The sequence below is a fragment of the Rhinopithecus bieti genome, unplaced genomic scaffold, assembly GCF_001698545.2.
Source record: "Rhinopithecus bieti isolate Rb0 unplaced genomic scaffold, ASM169854v2 scaffold_21726, whole genome shotgun sequence".
In the NCBI taxonomy this organism is placed as follows: Eukaryota; Metazoa; Chordata; class Mammalia; order Primates; family Cercopithecidae; genus Rhinopithecus; species Rhinopithecus bieti.
The window spans coordinates 368,469-388,688 of record NW_016811100.1 but is presented as its reverse complement, the minus strand read 5'-3'; the positions used below and the strand labels follow the sequence as shown (position 1 = coordinate 388,688).

The 20,220-nt window shown below is 36.3% G+C and overlaps 1 protein-coding gene across 1 annotated transcript in view; it reads right to left on the bottom strand.

Annotated features, from left to right (window-relative positions):
• CHD7 (chromodomain helicase DNA binding protein 7) overlaps nt 1-20,220 on the bottom strand; it is a 140,753-nt gene that overhangs the window by 52,250 nt on the left and 68,283 nt on the right. The window contains 3 exon segments of the mRNA XM_017893477.1: nt 7,313-7,368; nt 13,980-14,030; nt 15,399-15,551. Of these exon segments, the coding sequence (XP_017748966.1) occupies nt 7,313-7,368; nt 13,980-14,030; nt 15,399-15,551 (260 nt within the window).

Below are 20,220 nucleotides of genomic sequence, written 5' to 3'. Positions count from 1 at the left end.
AAACCCCCCCCCCCCCCCCCCCCCCCCTTCAAACTCACCACCTCCTGCTCTGACCATATATGGTGTCTTCCCTCACCTGAACTGGAATACATTTGCACTTCCCTTTTCTTCTCCAACACTCACAGGTACACAGTTAATAAACTTTATGGCAACTCTGACATTCTTTTCCTTAGTTCTTCAGTATTATTTTGTCCCATCACCCTCTCCCTGCCCTTCAAATAGCCTTGACAGCCTCTTATTTCTCTTTCTGGTGATGACATTGAAAAGAAATTATATGCTTGAATATATATACCTCTTTCAGAATCAACATACTAGTACTCTTAGAAACTGTGCTTTAGTTCACAGAAGTCAGAAGTTTAAAACAAGTAAAAAAAAAAAAAAAATTGTGCTCGCTTCGGCAGCACATATGCTAAAAAAAAAAAAAATTACACAACCATTACAAATTTTCAAAATGATTCATGATAAAGGAAATGCTTATGATATCAAGTAACACATAACCGACATGTCTAATACGATTTTTAAAGATAGGACTCATTTAGTCCTTCTATAATTGAGGTAGAATAGGATTTTAAATACATATGAGGTATATAGCTATGAATTGATATAAGTGCTATATACACACACAGAAAATATACTAGATAAAATTGTAAAAATGCTAATACAGGTTGACCATCCCAAATGTGAAAATCCAAAATTCAAAATGCTCTAAAACTTGAAACTTTTTGAGCACCAACATGATACTTGAAGGAAATGCTCAATGGAGCATTTTGAATTTCAGATTTGGGATGCTTAACTACTAAAGTATAATGCAAATATTCCAAATTCAAAAAATTCAAAAATCCAAAACACTTCTGATCTCAACCATTCCAGATAAGGGATACTCAACCTGTATTGATTATTTCTGGGTACTAGGACCGCAAGTATTTTATTTTCTGCTTTCAACTTGTAGTTTCCAAATTTCCAATAAATAATATGCAATACTGTCATAATCAGAAACACATATTATATGAGGCAGGCAGATCACCTGAGGCCAGGAGTTCAAAACCAGCCTGACCAATATGGTGAAACCCCAACTCTATTAAAAATACAAAAATCAGCTAGGCCATGGTGGCATGTGCCTGTAATCCCAGCGACTCAGGAGGCTGAGGCGGGGAAATTGCTTGAACCCCAGAGGTGGAGGTTGCAGTGAGCTGAGATCATGCCATTGCATTCAAGCCTGGACGACAGAAGGAGACCCTGCTCCCCCTGCCACACATACACAAAAGAAACACATATTACAAAATAATCTACTCTAGTCTCCAAATTATTTGACAGAAAAAGGCACAATTTGACAGTCAGTCAGTATTCTTGTCTTGGCTGAGGTGCAAAAGCCTTCAAAGCACCACCTGTGTAGCCTTGAACCGGACACAGGCATATATGCAAGTGGCTCCAGCCCTGCTTTATCTGCTATAAACTGGGATGAAACTTTTAGTGTGACTCTGCTTTCTAGACCCTGATGATAACCCACTCTGGAGGCTTAGTCAGGAAGAAGAGGAAGGAAGAATAAAGGGTCAAAAATAGACTGCTTTGTCTTAATAGATAATTAAGGCAAGAGAAAGTTCTAACTGAACTAGAACTAAAATATTTTTTTAAAGTTATGAAGAAGTAAATGTAAGAAAAATATTATGAAGTTAATAAGAAATAATCTGAACTAGGCCCTACAGATAATACAGTTTATGGTCACTTTGGAAAACAAAATTTCATTTAAAAATAAAATATAATGACTCTTTATGAAACAGGTATAGATTTATATCTAATCTTGACAGTTAAAAAAAAAAAAAAAAAGAAAGAAAGAGCATACCCCTTACCCGTATCAGTGCAAAGTAGTAAATATTTATATTTATAAATAAATATAAGTAAAATATTAACAAACACAACTCCACATCACATTAAGAAAATAATACATCATGACCAAGTAGTTATTTCAGGAATGCAAGGTTGGTTCAATATTAGGAAATTCACTAAAAACACAATATTAATATATCTAAGGAGAAAATCACACAGTTATTTCTATTGACACGGAAAAAACATTTGATGAAATTTAACACCCATAATGGATTTTTTAAAACTTAGGAAGACAGGAATTGATAGGTATTTTGTTAACACATATTTGAAGATTTTAGTTCTAAAGACAAGATCTTACTAAATGAAGAAACACCACAGTTTTCCACAAAAATCAGAAAGCATGGATACCTACTATCTCCACTATTATTCAATATTGTATTTGAGGTTATTAGCCAACGTCACTGACAAGTCAAAACAATAAGAGACATAATAATTAGAAAATAATAAGTAAAGCTATCTCTGTTTGCAGATTATATGATCAGGTACCTGGAAAACCCTAGAGAATCAATTAGAAAACTAATTCAAATAATAAAATAATACAGCAATGTAGCAGAATATAAAATTAGCATACAGAGGCCAACAAATTGTCTTCATTCACAACATTACCAATAAGGAGATAGGTTAGAGAAAACCTCTTTCACAATACCAACAAAGATAAAATACTTAGCAATAAATTTAATTAAAAATGTGTAAAATTTGTATAAGAAAATATTTAAAACTCTTATGAGACACAAAAGTAGAACTGGACCACTGAAAAGACATCATTTTCACACTGTGTAACTCAACATCATACATCATACAGTTGTAAATTTAACACAATGTAAATAAATAAAATGCAAACAGGCATTTATATGGGGCTAAACAATACTAAATTTTATATATAAAAATAAACATGCAAGAATATCCGGGAAAACATTAAAATAGAAAAGCTACTAGGGAAATAGATCTACCAGATACTAAAACACACTATAAAGACTCCCTAAGTAAACAGTGTGATATTGGCTTATAAATAGACAAGCAGTTCAAAGGCATAAAGTACAGATAAAGAAAAATTTAAATAAAATAAATAAAAAAAAACTTTAGGACATAATAAAGTTTGAATCTCAAATCACTTGAGTCAAAAATGGACTCTTTTTTTTTTCCTTTCTTTCTTTTTTTTGAGATGGAGTCTCACATTGTCGCCCAGCTGGAGTGCAGTGGTGCGATCTCGGCTCACTGCAACCTCTGCCTCCAGGTTCAAGTGACTCTCCTGCCTCAGTCTCCCGAGTAGCTGGGATTACAGGTGCCTGCCACCATGCTCGGCTAATTTTTTTGTATTTTTAGTAGAGATGGGTTTCACTATGTTGGCCAGGCTGGTCTCAAGCTCCTGACCTCATGATCAGCCCACCTTGGCCTCCCAAAGTGCTGGGATTACAGGCATGAGCCACTGCGCCTGGCCAAAAATTGACTCTTTAATAATGGTGCTAGAACAACAATTGAAAAAAATTAATTTAGAGCCATGACTTACACAATACACAAGAATAAACACCAAATGGATCAGGCACCTAAATAGATAAAATGAAACCACAAGGAAAGCATGGACATATTCCTCTGTAATCTGGATATAGGGAAAGGCTTTCTAGCTATGACACGAAAGCTAGAAACAATAAAAGAAAAAAACTAATAAATCTGACTGTACAAAAAATTGTAATGGACAATGCAATAAACACCATAAAGTCAAAAGACAATTGAAACTGAGAAAAGATAGTTGCAACCCAGATAAAGAATTAATATCCCTTATGTATAAAGAGCTCTTAAAAGTTGAGAAGAGCATGACAGAAATTGAGCAAAAGACACAGACAACTGACAACGCCAAGATGTAAAAAGTGGCCATTAAACTTATGAAAAGGTGTTCTTATTCACAGTGAGAGAAAATGCTCATTAAAACCTCAACTGAAATACAATTTCTTACAAAAATTAAAAAGTAAAACAGCACACTATATTAGTTTCGATTGTGGGGAAATAGGTGTTCGCATACATTTCTGACAGGAACACAAATTCATACAACCTGAAGGAAGGGAATTTGGCAATCTCTCTCAAAAATACATACATGTTTGCCTTTTGTATCTAGCAAACCCACTTCTGGGAATTCACCTGGAAGCCATGCCTCCAACAACTTGAAAATATAGAGATATGTATGAGAATATATATTGTAGCATTATCTGTAATTGGAAAACATCAGAAGCCACTTACACACCCACATACCCATGAGGCTAGTTGAATGGTTATGGCACAGTCATGCAATGGAATACTATACAGCTGAAACAAAGAATGAGGAGGACCCCTATGAACTGAAGTAGAGTGATTTCCAGAATGTGGTGTGAAAAAAAGCAAAGCACAAAACTATACTAACAGTACACCAATTTCTTTTTCTGTAAGAAAGAAGAGGAAATCATACCTGCATGCTCATGCCAAATTTTATAGAAAGAATAAACCTGGGATTAGTAAGGAAGCAAGCAGGAATTGGGGTGGAAAGGAAGGGAGGACTACGCTTCTTTTGTGTATAGTTCTAACTTTTGTAACATATTAATATTTCACAAACTTGAAAAACAAAAAAAATCAACAAGCAGGGGCTAAAATGGAATACAAATACAAACCAAAACTAAGGAAACACACTGTGTATCAAATAAATCATGAGGCCCCAACCTTTTTGGCACCAGGGACCAGTTTCATGGAAAACCTAGATCCCTCGCATGCACAGTTCACAATAGGGTTCACGTTCCTATGAGAATCTAATGCTGTGCTGATCTGACAAGAGGTAGAGCTCAGATGGTAATGCTTAGTTGCCTGCCGCTCACCTCCTGCTGTACGGCCAGGTTCCTAACAGGACACTGACCAGTACTGATCCACAGCCTGGGGACTGGGCACGCCTGAAATAAGTAACAAACCACAGTGGTGGGGTAGGAAAAGAGAATAACCAACCCAAGGAAATTTTGGATAAAGTTTTAGTCCCTATGCCTTCAAACTAAAGACAAAAAACTAAGCAAATATAGGCTTCTTTTTCACAGAAATATGGACTAGTAATTCTGAAATCACTTCCTATATATGTTAGGACTGACAAAAAAGTAAATATAAAAAATAAAAGAGCCAGGTTTACTCTGGTTGAAGAAGGGAATTACTAATATTAAAGGGGAAAGGAGAGAACAAACTCTGAGCTGCTGGAATAGTACTGTAAGTATCAATATATAGGCATTGTTTTTGCTGTTGTGTTGAAGAGGTAGGTAAATATGTGTGTGTATATAATAAACAGATAAGTGTGTAACTCGATATATGCATATACACACACACACAGACATACATACACACACACGTGTACACTCTCCCAGTCCCATCCACCGAGCGGCACTAGAAGCAACAATTCCTCAGCAACAAGGAACACACCTAAAGCCCAAATCTTGGTTTCTCAGTGCCCCCCGTTCACTGAAAACAACCAAGCCTTCTTGGAGAAGTAACTGATTCCATAACTAAAACAGGGAAGTTACGAGATGAGCCTGGAACATCCTCTGGTGCCAGAAAGCAAGTGTTCAAAGAAAAATGAAGACAAGGCAAAAGGACAGAAGAGCCAGTCTGAAGGGGCTCCCACTGGCCAAATCTGGTACAATGTGGGCAAAGTAAATACTACAACAGTAAAGGGTTATAATCCCTTGAATAAAATGAGAAGCCACAAGTCCGCTCAGCTATAAATTAACAAATGGACAAGAGGGTAAAGCTCTTCCGTACAGTAAAACCTAACCAATCAATGTAGAAGAAATGATGGAATCAGTAAATCATCCCTTCGCAACCATTACCATATTTAAGTCTTAAAGTACCTTTCCAGAAGATACACATTAACTATAAAAGAAAACAGAAATTCTTTGTACTAGTTTTACAATTTTCTATAAATGTGAAATTGTGTACAAATATAAGGCTAACAAAACTCGTAGTTTTATGGAAATCTTAACTTCTCTTAGCTCTCAACAACAGTCAGAAAAGCTATTTTTTTTTTTTTTCCGAAACTCCCTTTACCTCATCTCAAATGACTTTTGAGAAGGGCTAGAGTCTCCTGGTCTGGCAGTGCCAACTGGTCAGGAACTCGGAGCCCATCTCTGGGGTCACTAACACGTTGACTGGAAGGAGGCAGCTCAGGCCTCACTGTCACACACTGATCTGGAGGTCTCTCTGGTAGTACCATTATTTTGGTGATTGATATTTGAACTCCTTTGCTCTTGTTTCAATTTGGTAAATCTACAAGGGAACTCTCTCCCTCTGGTTTACTTAGTTTACCTCCTCCTTACCATAGGAAATCGTGTTGTAGGCATAATTTCCACATGTGTAAACTGACATGCTCTGAGGACAAAAGAATGACGACAGTTAACATTTTCCGAGCATTTTTAAAATTGTCAGACTGTATTTCATTGAACTCTCATGATAAAACTGATAGAGATTTCTGTATCTTTTTACTTGATAAAAGATTTTACTCACAGCTTCTTCAGAAGTGCATCAATTTATTAACAGTGCCAACTACAACAAGAGAGAATGATAGAAAACCCATGGCACCTGATGCTTTCATTTTCTAGGGTGGGGTAAATTTTCTGAGGCTGTTTTCACAGCAACTCACAAAAGCCTCTCTTTAAAGTCTTAAGAATGTATTAATATGGTGGTTTAGTTCTTTGTCTTAAAAGGGGTAAAAAAATAAATTTAATGTTTACATTATCAATGAACATTTTGTCCTTGTTCTGTGATTGTTATTTAGGTTACAAAATGGCCTCAGTCTTCTTCAGCAGAATGATTACTGACTCTGAAAACACCCTAGCTCATCGCAATGTCTGTCTGGGCCAGGTGTACTGCTTACAACAGAATCTACAAGGACAACAACTCACTGTGTTTTCAATTCAGATTTTAGTTATGAATTCAAATCTACTAAATAAATATCAAAAACAAACAAAAATAGATAAAGCTATAGCTCATTGCATTTTAGAACCTGAGTGATGTCATGGTTCTCTAGAACTTTCATTCCACAGGAGAGTTCTTATCTCTAGGGCCTTGCACCCTATGCACAGGTGAAGGGACGAAGTGTAGCCCCACAGGGTAGAATTCATGATCAGAGGACAGGGAAATACTGCTTTATTCATTTTCTATTATTGTAGAAGTTTTATCCTCTCTAAAAAAATACTTATTGATTATATACGGAAGTTAGTCAACTTTTACACCAATTACCCATTTTCCAGAAAAATTCACAAAATATCAAACATACAAAAGTTGGTTAAAAAATGGCGTCCCAGGCCACGATGACTAAAGAAATCATACCAAAGTTTCTTAATTCCCCAACTTAAAAAAAAAAAAAAAAAATGGTTGTTTACTACTTGGAAAATATAGCCCCCCAATAAAAAGAAAATCACAATTTACTTACAAGTTTTTGTATTTCACATAGAATTCCTCAATTTCTACCTCCTCTCCAGATTCCTTCTGCAACAAAAGAAAATTTCAGGCACATACTTAAAACCATCTACTACAATATTTTAAAAGTAATGATTTACTCCCATATGAGCACAAAACAGGACTGAGAAGAGCAGCACAGACCCTTCACGTAAGATGAGCACGCTGTGAGCTGGGAGGCGGCCAGGGCCACGGAGACTGCCACGCTCAGGCCCATGCACGCACCTCTGCCTGACGTGCAAGAGCTTCTAAGACATGAATCACTTTAACTCCTCCCTAACCACATGCAGCTTCATTCACAACAACCTGACCCCAAATTTGGCTTTCTGCCAAACCCACAGTGTTAAGTAGACGCCAAGTGTACCATTTTCTCAGGCAGCAGCCAATTAGCAACTGCTCTCCTGAATGCCATATGTATTATTTTTGGCTGCCTCATGGCAACTTTACATTGTGGGTTTTGTAATGTTTTAAAATATTTAAAAGACATTTATTTCTCCATATACTTAATAACTCTAAACAAGAAACCATATAAAACTAAATCTTGTTCTTATGCTATAATTTCAGTGCATCACTATTCATAGTTTCACTCAATGGTACAATTAAAATCTCTCAGACAAGATGTCTCACACACATAGCAGCCAAATAAAATTAACACTCCAAATACTACATTTAGGTAAGGTTAAAATTGTGATACATGTCAGCCAAATCAAGAGTTTTCAGTAGTAAGATTATCTATAATATCTCCCTTGATCCTACCTGCTGTAGTGTATGCAGAAGTTAATGTTCAGATGATATTTTAGGCATCTCTTTTTATTCCCCTTTTGGTTTTAGGCTCTTAAGCAAGTCATAATATGTAATTTCCTTCTGGAACATTTGATCAGATAAATCAGGGATCTAAAATATAAACACTACTTACAGGTGTTTGGGGATTGCTTTTATACTCTTACAAGAGACCCCGAGCCTGCCTCGAGGGTCATGTATGGCTATTCAGCCACCTCCAAAATGCTTCGAAGAAAATCAAGGCAAGTAGGAACATGACAAAGAACAAACGAAAGAGCAAAGGCTTCTACTGGATAACAGACGGGCACAGATCTGTTCAAAGGTACTAGTCCCCTCAATCTCTAACCTTCAAACTATTTTCAAAGATTGTGAACTTAAACTTTTCTTTGAAACTCTCACTTATAACAGTTAAACCTAATTTTTTTCCTTTCTTTTCTGAGATAGGATTTGCTTTGTTACCCAGGCTTGAGTGGAGTGGTGCAAACATGGCTCACTATAACCTCAACCTCCCAGGCTCAAGCAACCCTCCTGCCTCAGCAACCCCTGCGCCTCCCTGCCACCTCCCCAAGTAGCTGGGACTATAGGCACACACCACCATGCTCAGCTAATTTTGTATTTTCTGTAGGCTGGGTTTTACACCATGTTGCCCAGGCTGGTCTCAAACTCTTAGGCTCAAGCAATCCCTCCATCTCGGCCTCTCAAAGTGATGGGATTACAGGCATGAGCCACTGCACCCAGCTAAACCTATATTTTAAGTAGTTTTGGCCTGTCTAGAAATTATCAAGAAGGAGTCTGGACATGCAGGAGTGGTCAATATCTATTAATATCTGGTTGTGCCCTAATGGATCTATGAAAGGTGATAACTATAAAGCATTATTTTAAACCAATATATTCAGAACAACTTCTATGTCATAGACTTTTAGTTATCCAAAATAAAAATAAATGTTTGTTGGATGGCTTCAAGAACCAGCAACATAAATGGAACATGGAATTAATTTGTAAATAAATACTACCAAGTTCAAGTGGCAATCCATCCAAGACCCACCCTACTTTTTTCTCTAGTCTTAATATTTCCCCATTCTACTTCCATTTCTTTTTCTTTCTTTCTTTCTTTTTTTTTTTTTTTGAGATGGAGTCTTGCTCTTCTCTGTCGCCCAGGGTGAAGTGCAGTGGTGCAATCTTGGCTTACTGCATGCTCCGCCTCCCAGGTTCACACCATTCTCCTGCCTCAGCCTCCCGAGTAGCTGGGACTACAGGCCCCGCCACCACGCCCTGCTAATCTTTTTTTGTATTTTTAGCAGAGACGGGGTTTCACCGTGTTCGCCAGGATGGTCTTGATCTGACCTCGTGATCCGCCCGCCTCGGCCTCCCAAAGTGCTGGGATTACAGGCTTGAGCCACGGCACCCGGCCTCCCATTTCAAGATATATTATCTTTATACAGAACCAGACATTCCAGCAGAAAGACAAAAAGATAGTAGATGATCAGGGAAAAAGAGAAGCAAGGATGAAACTAGATCCTTTGATTCTTCACACAGCATTACCATGAAATTCAAATCAAGAATGGAACTCAAATGTCTGAGCTTTTGCCCTTCTGATAATAATTATATTTTTTCAATTTTGAAGGCATTTTCAAAACCATGTATCATTTATATAACTGATATATGTTATAAATCATAAACAAGATTTATCATGTCTATGCTCTTATTATTTCTCCTGATTCTTCTATCTGATCTTTTCTCCCATACTGTCCCTTTCCTTCTCATTCTAAATGGTCTCATCATCCTATAATTCTAAGTGGGCACCAAAACATACAGGATCAAATCTTGAACAGTAAAGACAGTTTTTATTCTGTCTCAAGTCTGTTCCCAGAAAGCTCTCTTATAGCCATCTGTCCCCAACTCTCATTACTACCCATTTTCTTGTCATGATAGCTATTCCTCTGGGAACCTGCTGTGAAGATGCCTGACAAGAGAGTCTAGGGCTGCCTAGGAGGAACCAACTAGGTTCTGAAACTTCATTTAGCAGCACCAGGAGCTGGTACAGAATTGTCCCAGGGCTTGTTATCTTTAGGATGTTTCAGAATACAACACTTTGTTCTGTTTAACGGACCACACATATTGGATCACCACCTTCTTGCCCCTGAAACTATAAATAGAGCTGTTTTTCACTGTTTCTTTCATATAAATATGATCATGCTGACCTCTTTTCTTTTACTGAACAGTAAAACAATTTAACAAAAGTGTGTGAATTCATAAGCCCTCAGAAACATCATTTCAATTATTTACTAAATGGGAGGCAGTTTGACCAGCCTCTGATGACAGCTTAAAATAGCCCCCACCCCAAAACCTCTCACCTCTAAGCCCCATTTTCAGAAGCCATTCTACAATGGGCATAGGCAACGAATAACTAAGTCACAGCACTATTCCCATACATACACACACATATACACACAACACTCATATTTATTTCTTGAGCAGCTACCATTAAATTTGAGAATCCAGTAATATTATGAATTAAACAGAATTTTTCTGAGAAATGTATACACCTTTTCATTAGTGCCAAAATTAGTCTATGGAAATCCTTATTATTCATATGAAATTTAAAGTTTCAAACATACTAAGCTATACTTGTCCCACTGTTCAAACAAACCAGAAATGTTGAGAAGGCAATAAATGAGTTCTCCAGCCACTTGGATTCTAAATAGCCACCCAGAGTCTAGGCCTAACTTAGGCCTTTTCTATGCATCCTACTACTAAACTAAATAGTCATAGTCAAGAAACTAAACTACAGAGAAACAAAAAAAATTTTTTGTTAAATAATACACAAAAGAATGAAAAACCACCTCAATAAAGTTATCAATAAGGCATGGGTATGAATCCCTTTTGACTTCTGGCCCAACCTACCATTATTACTTTACTAGAGACACCAAATCACAGTTCACTTAGGGAAACAACAAGGACATAATAATGGATGAGATTAAGAGTTTTGCCTTCTTTACACTCTAGGAGGCTCAACTAAAGAATTAAAACACACACTCTGAAAATACGTCCTATAGTTAATTTAAAGAAAAATAAAGAATTTTAGGGAATACAGTCACAATTCACTTTTAAAACTACTTTTGGCCTTCTGATACAAAAAAAAAGAATCTTTGAATTATTCTCCAAAGATGAATGGCTCAAAGCAGAAACAGCTACAGGCTGACTAAACAAGGAAAACAAAATAATTAGCCTTTATACAATTCAAGTATCTACTCATATATCTACCTCAAAATTCAAATAGGCACCAACTACCTCATGCAACTAGGTGTCATAGACATTAACCTGGGTTTAGAACAACATAAATGCTTGAGCCACCCCTATTTAATATGAGGTGCTGAATTAGGGTGCCTCTGCCAAGTGAGTTTTATGTTTGCACAACTCCATCATAATGGATCATGATGCTTCTCAGGCCATAGTGATGAGGTCAACTGACTTTGAAAAACATGGAGTCTCTACTCTGTGTCAACACCATGCAGAGCTCATAGCCAGTTTCTACAGTGCTGCCTGGCAGAGATAAAGACACCTTCTCACAGCCAATTATTAAATTATTCATGGTAATAAGAAACAGACCAGCAGGCACAGATCGAATCCACAAAAAATCTCAAATTTCCTTTTGTTTCTATTCGCAACACTTTCTTCCAATGTTATTAAAGGTGATAACTAAACTACCTACTTTGAGAACATTAGCAGTTTAAAAAGTTAGCACCTGTTAATGTTTAGTACCTTCTAACACTTTTTTATTGCCCTTTAAGAAATACCAGTAACTGACAAGTAATTCCATGAGCTCCACATCTCTTCTTTATTTTAAATCATACCTCAAAGCATATCTCCCTTCCAGAAGAATTATTTCCATTAATTTTCTCCAGCTTCAAATTTACCAACTGAACAAATATCCACCCTCCTGTACAGTGATTTTTAATCTCCTATGATAAGATAAACCCAATCATCAGTAAATGGTTAACAGTATCTATTCCTAAATCATGGGTACCTATCTTTAAAGGGTAGCTAAAGAGGAAAAGAAAACAAAACCCTAAAGTGGGCAAAACAGAAAGAAAAGCAATGTTCTACATAATGTATAGTCTAAGTAGCTCTGAATAATAGAGCTAATTATAATTTGCAACCCCTAAACCTGCTGAGTATGCCTGCTGAAGCACTATCAATTGAATGAAAATTAATATATCCCATCTAAACGACATGCTATTTACTCAAGTCACTTCAATTCAGTGAAGGGGATTGTTCTTCAAACCATGTCAAGTATTTAAATTTTACCATATATCTACAATTCATAAATTAGTAGTTCTAGAGTCATTAGTAGGACAAAAATGCAACCTTCTAATGAGTTAAATAGTGCTTGTTTCTACTTGAGCAGGTGGGAAATTTGGCTGAGATTTTACCATTTCATTCATCAGGAAACCTTCACATTCAAAAAGTCACCAAGATAGCCAGTCACTCCATACACTGTATCCCCTATACTCAACTGGAAAACACGTTGACATATTGCTCTTGTTTTCTTACAAACTAGAGATACATATTCCGATGAAAATTCATACTTTGAATCACACGACAGCAAAGCAAACAGTATTAAAATGAAAGTAAAGAGAAGTTTACCTGCTGGTGCAATAATATGTTCAAGGATCACTCAATAGCAGTATTTGAATGGTAATGGTTTCCTATTTGATAAGCCTGGGATCTCACTTTATTATAGGACTCTCAATGAGTCCTGTAAATCCTCCATTCCTCAACTCTCTTACTGGGAGATACTTTCTATACATTTTACTAAAAATAAACAACTTTAGGCACCTGTAATTCCAGCACTTTGGGGGACCAAGGCAGGAGAATTGTTTAAGCCCAGGAGTTTGTAGCTAGACCATGTCTTTATATTTTATTTTTTAATTTTTTGAAGTTTGTTTTACATGCTGAAACATGAAGTTGTAGTTCCACCCTCCTTGAAAACACATGAAGAGAAAGAACTGTGTGGAATCGATAACGACTGAAGCTGCGACACAAACACCTATGTCTAAAGCAGACTACTTCCTAGAGACACGAAAAATTGCATGTTGTAATGCCTAATGCACCTGCAGGTTTATGTAATTATTCAAACTAAGCAAAGCATTTTCTCAAAGTGGGCTGTAAGAACGGAAGTGGATAAAACAGGGAATTTTCATCAGTAAAAGAAAACATGGTGTCACTGGCATTTTTTATTAAAGAGTATATGAGTACCTCAATGACAAAGCAGACTAGTGACAGATACTTAGAGCTCACCTTTGCAGATCAACAGAAACTTTGAATAACTCTGAAGTACTAAGTCAAAACTATTTTTTAAAATTGCACTGAAAATAGACCTGTATTTCACTTTTGCACTGGTAAGAAAGAAATGAATAATTGTATATGAGAAAATGTTACAATACACATGAGAAAACACCTACTTGCTAAAATGACAGAATTTCCATCCTAACATGAAAGAGGGGGGAAACCTTCCTAAGAGAGATTAGAAGTAAATTCATGTTTTGATTTTTATGAATAATATTTATGAAAAAGGCAGTCTACAACTTTGAAAGTCCCATACATTTATCTGGAGACTTTTGAGTTTCTAGTTCACTCTAAATGGTGTAATAAAGCACTGACGGCTTGATACATTTTAATTTCATTTGGGGTCAAATATCCCAAAGATTCATATTGGGTTAACAAATTAGACAGGATTAGAATTATTACTAGAAGTTTTATTTTACAATATTAGAATTTTAAAAGAAAATTACAAAGCCAACAATCCTGTAAGAGTTGCATACACCTCACAGATTTTAATCGCTCCAAATGGCACTCACCTGCTTTTTTACTGAACGACATGCTCATAATTTTTTCTACCACGGGGCCTTCTTGCCATCAAACAGATCCTTAAAAAAAAAAAAAAAAAAAAAAATCCTGTGGAATCAATCCAAATTAGAAAACATCTCATCTCAAAGCTATAAGAGCACTGAAATCATTCCCTTTTTGCCTACCACCTCCACCTTCTAAGTTCCACCTGGGCACAAAGTTATCAGTGACGAAACACGACTGAAAGGGAACAAATCTCACTCTTACTGAAAGGCAAAAGGAAGATTTGTCTTACTACTTCATTGATTATATGTTTAATTATGGGTCTCTAAAGCTAGAGAGCAATCAGAAATTCTAGCCACCAGACAAAATAATTTGCTAACATGTTAGCAGCTCAAAAATACAACTTCTCTCTTTTTTTTTTTTTTTTTGACACGGAGTCTCGCTCTGCCGCCCAGGCTGGAATGCAGTGGAAAGGTCTCAGCTCATTGCAAGCTCCGCCTCCTGGGTTTATGCCATTCTCCTGCCTCAGCCTCCCGAGTAGCTGGGACTACAGGCGCCCGCCACGTCACCTGGCTAGTTTTTTGTATTTTTTTTTTTTTTAGTAGAGACGGGGTTTCACCGTGTTAGCCAGGATGGTCTCGATCTCCTGACCTTGTGATCCGCCCGTCTCGGCCTCCCAAAGTGCTGGGATTACAGGCTTGAGCCACCGCGCCCGGCCACAACTTCTCTTCATCTATACCCATGGGGTAAAGATACTCATCATTATGCTATAGAAGGCATCTTTTATCTATGGAGGTCACATAAAACATTATGTAACAACTTAACATAGAAAAAATTACCAAATAAAACGCAAAGGTGCATTTAATACACTTTTCAACAGGTTACCAGTTTGTTAACTAAAGTACAGTAATGGTAAGAAAAAAGCATTATTTTTTAAAAAAAGATCTTTATAATGATCAATCCTACACTACCCATATTTTATACAAACTGTTTTATCCATCATTTACATTGCACAGAGAATAAAGTACACCCTGCTGGGTACTACAAGGCAGTAATTTCATAAAGGGGTTCTCACAGTGCCTAACAGCAGGAGACAAGCTTCAGTGGTTTATTAAAGTCCCAGAAGCCACAGCACTGAATTCTCAGAGGTATATTCAGCCTCCTTATATTTTAACTCTGGCTCTTCCTCAGCATAGACCATTAATTCTCCAAAATTGTGTCAAATTACATATCACAGGCCTATATAAAAATAAATTGCAGTGAGCAGGGGTTTTTAAAAGATACTGCTAAACAACGTATTTCCCATAGCACATTATCCAACATTAGGTGGATGTTCCCTTGCTGAAAGTACAATGCTTCCACTGCACTCCTCAGATTGCAGCAATGAAATTTCCAGTCCATCTTTAAAATGCATCCATAAATCCCACAAATCTGGCACTAACCTGCTGTTCTGACTGCGAGGTGTTGGAGGGGGAATCCCTCCCAGCAGCATCTGCATCATCTGCCTCCTCATCAGAAATCTTGAACTCCAGGTCTTCAGTGTAGCGCTTTCTCTTCACCTGTCTGCTGGACCGTCTCTTCTAAAAACAAAAACCCAACACAGTGGCCTTGAACTTAATGATTAAAAGAAAAATGCTCTTTATAATGGCACCGAGTGGAAGGATGAATTTTTTAAAAATTAATCTTAAGGAAAAGGTGATAATGTTAATCCTATAAATGATGTGAAAAGATCACAGTGGTAACAAACAAAATAGAAATGGGTGGAAATCTGGAGTCAGACGCCTGGAACAGCTGTAGCCCTGCCACTCCCAGCTATGTGCCCTTCAACTAGGAAAATGGAAATAACAACAAATCTGGTTCCTCACTCAGTCAGTATGTCCATCAAAAGTGGCAGCAATACTGGAGCTGGCTAATGAATCTACAGGGGTTCATTATACTATTCCTTCTACCTTTGTACATTTTAACATTTTTCCCATATAAAAAGTCCAAAAAAAATCAGTGCCTTAGAAGATAATCTGTAAATTATAAAGTTCTATACAAATATTGTTATAATACTATCCAAGGTACCCAAGATATTTCAGGCCATTTTAAATGAAAGGTTTTTGTATTTTAATCTTGATCCTAAAAGAAATACTCTGAAAATTTCTGAAGAGATAAAGGGTTAAATGGCAAAATTCATAATGAATGACTATGAAAAGTAATTTTACTTTTAAAATGTTTTAAGCATAGTGGTTAAAATTAAAAGATTGGTAACAGCCAGTATTAGCAGGATTACTGGCAAACTGGGTATTCTCACAATCCTGTGGTCAAAATGCAACCCATACAGTCCTTGCAGGACAATGTGGTCCTATCCATCAAAACTTACACATGCAGACTCTTTGACTCACTACCTTCACTTCCAGGAAATTTGGGAATATCTGCAAGATAAACTGTAAAATAAAAAGAAAAACAAGCCACATAACAAGAAGTAGCTTAAGATTCTATTTAAGATAAATAAAAAATGTTATCTATTTAGATGTGTGCAGCTCATCGATATATTAACTTCTTAAGACAAAAAGACTGCATATCTTGTTTATTTCTCTATGCCTCAATGAGTATTTGCTTAAAAATGAATGTATATGTGTATGGCTTTAAATAAAGGAATCTGAAAAAACACACAACAGACTATTAATAAAGATGCGGAAAGAAGCAAATGGAGCAGAACAAGAGGTTCTGAACTCTTTGTTCAGAATAATTCTATATTATTTAACTGTTTTGTCAAATAATTCATTTTGCAAGCTAATTAAAAATAAGGAGAAATAACCTTTTTATTGATATATGTATGTGAAATCTAAATTTGAAAATGACACATGTAAAGTTTTAAGCTGCGAATGAATTCAAGAATATTACAACCTATTTCCATGAGTTTGCAAAGCACACAGAAGAAATAAAATATTGAGAAAATTTTAGACAAAATTTTTTCTAAGAACTATGAAATAAAACTTCTTAAAGAGTCTCATGAATGCTAAAGTTGAGACAATAAGGCAGAGAGAGGCAAAACATCCATTGTGCGCACCTAAAGCAAGACAGGCACTACCAACTCTCAAGTCAGGATGAACACAATCCCAGTACTTTTCCCCAAAGGAGTGGTACTGATTGATTTAAATCTTATTAAGTTTGTGTTCTCCCTGCTCTTAAAAAGGGATTTGAGACAGTTCACAATACGAACTCGGTATAATATGACCATCAAATAGATTGTTAGAGATTGTTAGCTCCAAGCCACACACAGCTGTGGCCAGAGGTGCAAAGTACTTTTCTGACGTGAGACCACTCTAGAAAAACTTTATTAAGAGACTTCCTTGTGGCTTACACGGAGGGAGTAGTGACATGGGCCAGAGGTTCCTCCTGGGACCCTCCTCTACAGGACAAAGCTTTGGCACTGCCCAGATCAACCCCAGGTGGAGGCAATAGAGATTCCAGCAGAGTCTTTTGCCATCTGCAATCCTTCCCCACATCTCAGGTGGCAATTTGATCTTGTAAGTCCTAGAGCTAAGAGCTCTTGTTTGAACTGGCCCCGACTCTTATCATGTGACCTTGGACAAGTAATTTTGTGGACGACTCCTGGTCTGTAGAATGGGGTTAATGACAGTAACTACCTCATATGAATACTGTGAAGATCACATAAGGGAATTCATTCGAAGCTTTTAGAACAGTACATGGTAAATAATGTGAGATGTAATTAGTAGGACTAAAGTTATCATTAATCAGCTCCAGCTTTCCAAAGAAAAAATGGCCCAGTTACCTTGTACAGCTTCCCTTTTCTTTCCAAAGCTGACCTACTTACTCCTGCTCTCATGCCCACTTTACCATTCCTCACTTCTGGACCACCAATTTCTTCAAGATACAAAAGGCCATTATCAAGAACAATTTTAATACTGCAAAATTTAGCATATGCTGTATTTCATTTGATATGTCAATTTAACTCAATTTAAATGGATTCATTTATATTTCCATCTTTACACCATTCCAGTAAGAAGGAATGGGCTCCTAGTGATCTGCCTGCAGATGTTTCATCAGGTTTCCCTGCTTAAGGCCCCACTGTCACAGTGTTGTGCCATATAAGTAACTGGATAGGCTGGATACGGTCTAAGACAAATCCACTTTATGCTAAATCCCACCCTGATGTTAAAGAAGGGTTCCATCCAGTGCAACAAGACAGAGTGCTTTCTTCTTTTTAAATAGAAATTTATGAGTTGGTAAGTATAACTTTTAAAATATAAGTTCCTCCTCATATCAACTTTGTGATATAAATCTGTGCAATAGTGATGGAGTTAGTTAGCAGTGGATACGAGGTCACTTCATATGTAAAAACACCCCAAAATACAATTATAACTCAATTTTATAAAAATTTTTTAATGTTACATGGTTTCTCTAGTTTTAAAATAATAATTGATCTTACATTTATTTTGAGTATCAAGGTTCCTTTCACAAATCCCCAATGTAAAATTAAATTATCTAATATACAATGTTTCTACTGTGATCTGGTAAACTATTATTATCTGAAAGATTTTGTGAATCAAAATGAAATATAAGAACTGTCTTTAAACCATAATTCAAAACTTTTGAAATGACACTAAAATAATAGATTGACTTTTAAACTCAGATTGCTTTAGAAAAGATACTTAAAACAGGTATAACAAATAGAACATTTAAATGTTTCCATGACCTCACTGTTGAAGTAATAACTTGTGACATAATTTTGAGTTAGTTAAAATTATATGACATGTACCTTAGTAAATCAATCACAAAACTCAAGAATTTTAATGCTAAGCCCTTCATGCATGTGTTACAGGAAGAAATACAATAAACAACAAGTCAGCATCACTTCCTGTGTCAGACATACCAAGAAAGCACAACTTTCAAAGTCAGATCTTGTGTGGTTGCTTATATTAGCTATTGAACACATAACAGTTAGGCCCTAGCCAATCAGAAACGATACACCAATGTTCACTTGAATTGATTAGCAGTTTCCCATATTTGAAATGCAGCAGGAAAAAAAAAAAAACAAACAAACACCCTAAAGCTAGTATTTCATAAGGTCCATCTGAGTCTGAATTAATATAAACAGACTTTTAAAAAACACTAGCAGTATTTGTGAAAGAACAACAGAATTTCCTCTACTGACGTGAACAAATTATTAATGTTGTCCAAATACTATTGACATAAAGGTCCTACTTTAAGCAAACATAAATCAGGAGAAAATACCCTTAAGGATAAAAAAAAAAAAAAAACACCTCAAAATCATTAAAACATTTGATTCGGTAAGACCAGATCCCAGTAAAAAAATAAAAATCATTAAAACGCTTTAGTTGTAAAACAGCCTAGCAATTAAAAAATGATATCTACTTACCTTCCCAATATCTTTCCATTGATGTATAAAATAAAATCACATAATAACCCACACTGCCAAAGGTATCACTATGTTAGTTACATCACCAAACCAAACTAAACCAAAACACATTCATTCACTCCATCTCTCTCTCCCTCCCTTTCAGGTCCAGCTTAAGGCTATTCTGTGAAGTTACAGATATCAGGGAGTTCTACTCTAACAAACAAAAAGCCAAAGCCAAAAATATCTGAAATTCTTTGGAATAGAGCTGCACACTACAAATATTTTGTTTCTGACTGGTGAGGGTACAGGTGGAAAGTCCTGAGTGTGTACTAAACGATAAGAAAAAGTCCAGTAAGCTTCTAGAGGCTGGCTTCCTCCTGCAGGACAACTAACTCTTCAGGAACTGCTCCTTGGCAAGTTAGATGTCATTCACATAAGTTACATTCCCAGCCATCCCAGTGGACTACACTGGCATGCTTCCAGGGAACCTAACAAGGAAATAATTTTTAACTGTCATGTGTAAGGGTCCTTCTCAGTCCAATCAGTGAAGGCAGTATGCTTCACACACAAGAACCTACATTCCTCACGTTTACTTCAGGATTAGCATTTCAACTCATTCCTATAAAACTCTCCTAACATCGGGAGAATATTCTGCAGAGTTGCCATTTGGAAAGTCACTGGCTTGTTCTTAGAAACTTTAGTGTTATATGAGTTACATTACATGAATATATCTCAACTTTGACTGTCAGATGTCAGAAACTTTAGACAAGCTACTACAAATTATATCTTGATTTTTAATTCTGCAAAATTAAAAAAAGTGACAGTCAACCAAACTTTAGAGAAATTTAAAAATGTGAATGAAGCTTTATATGAGCCTG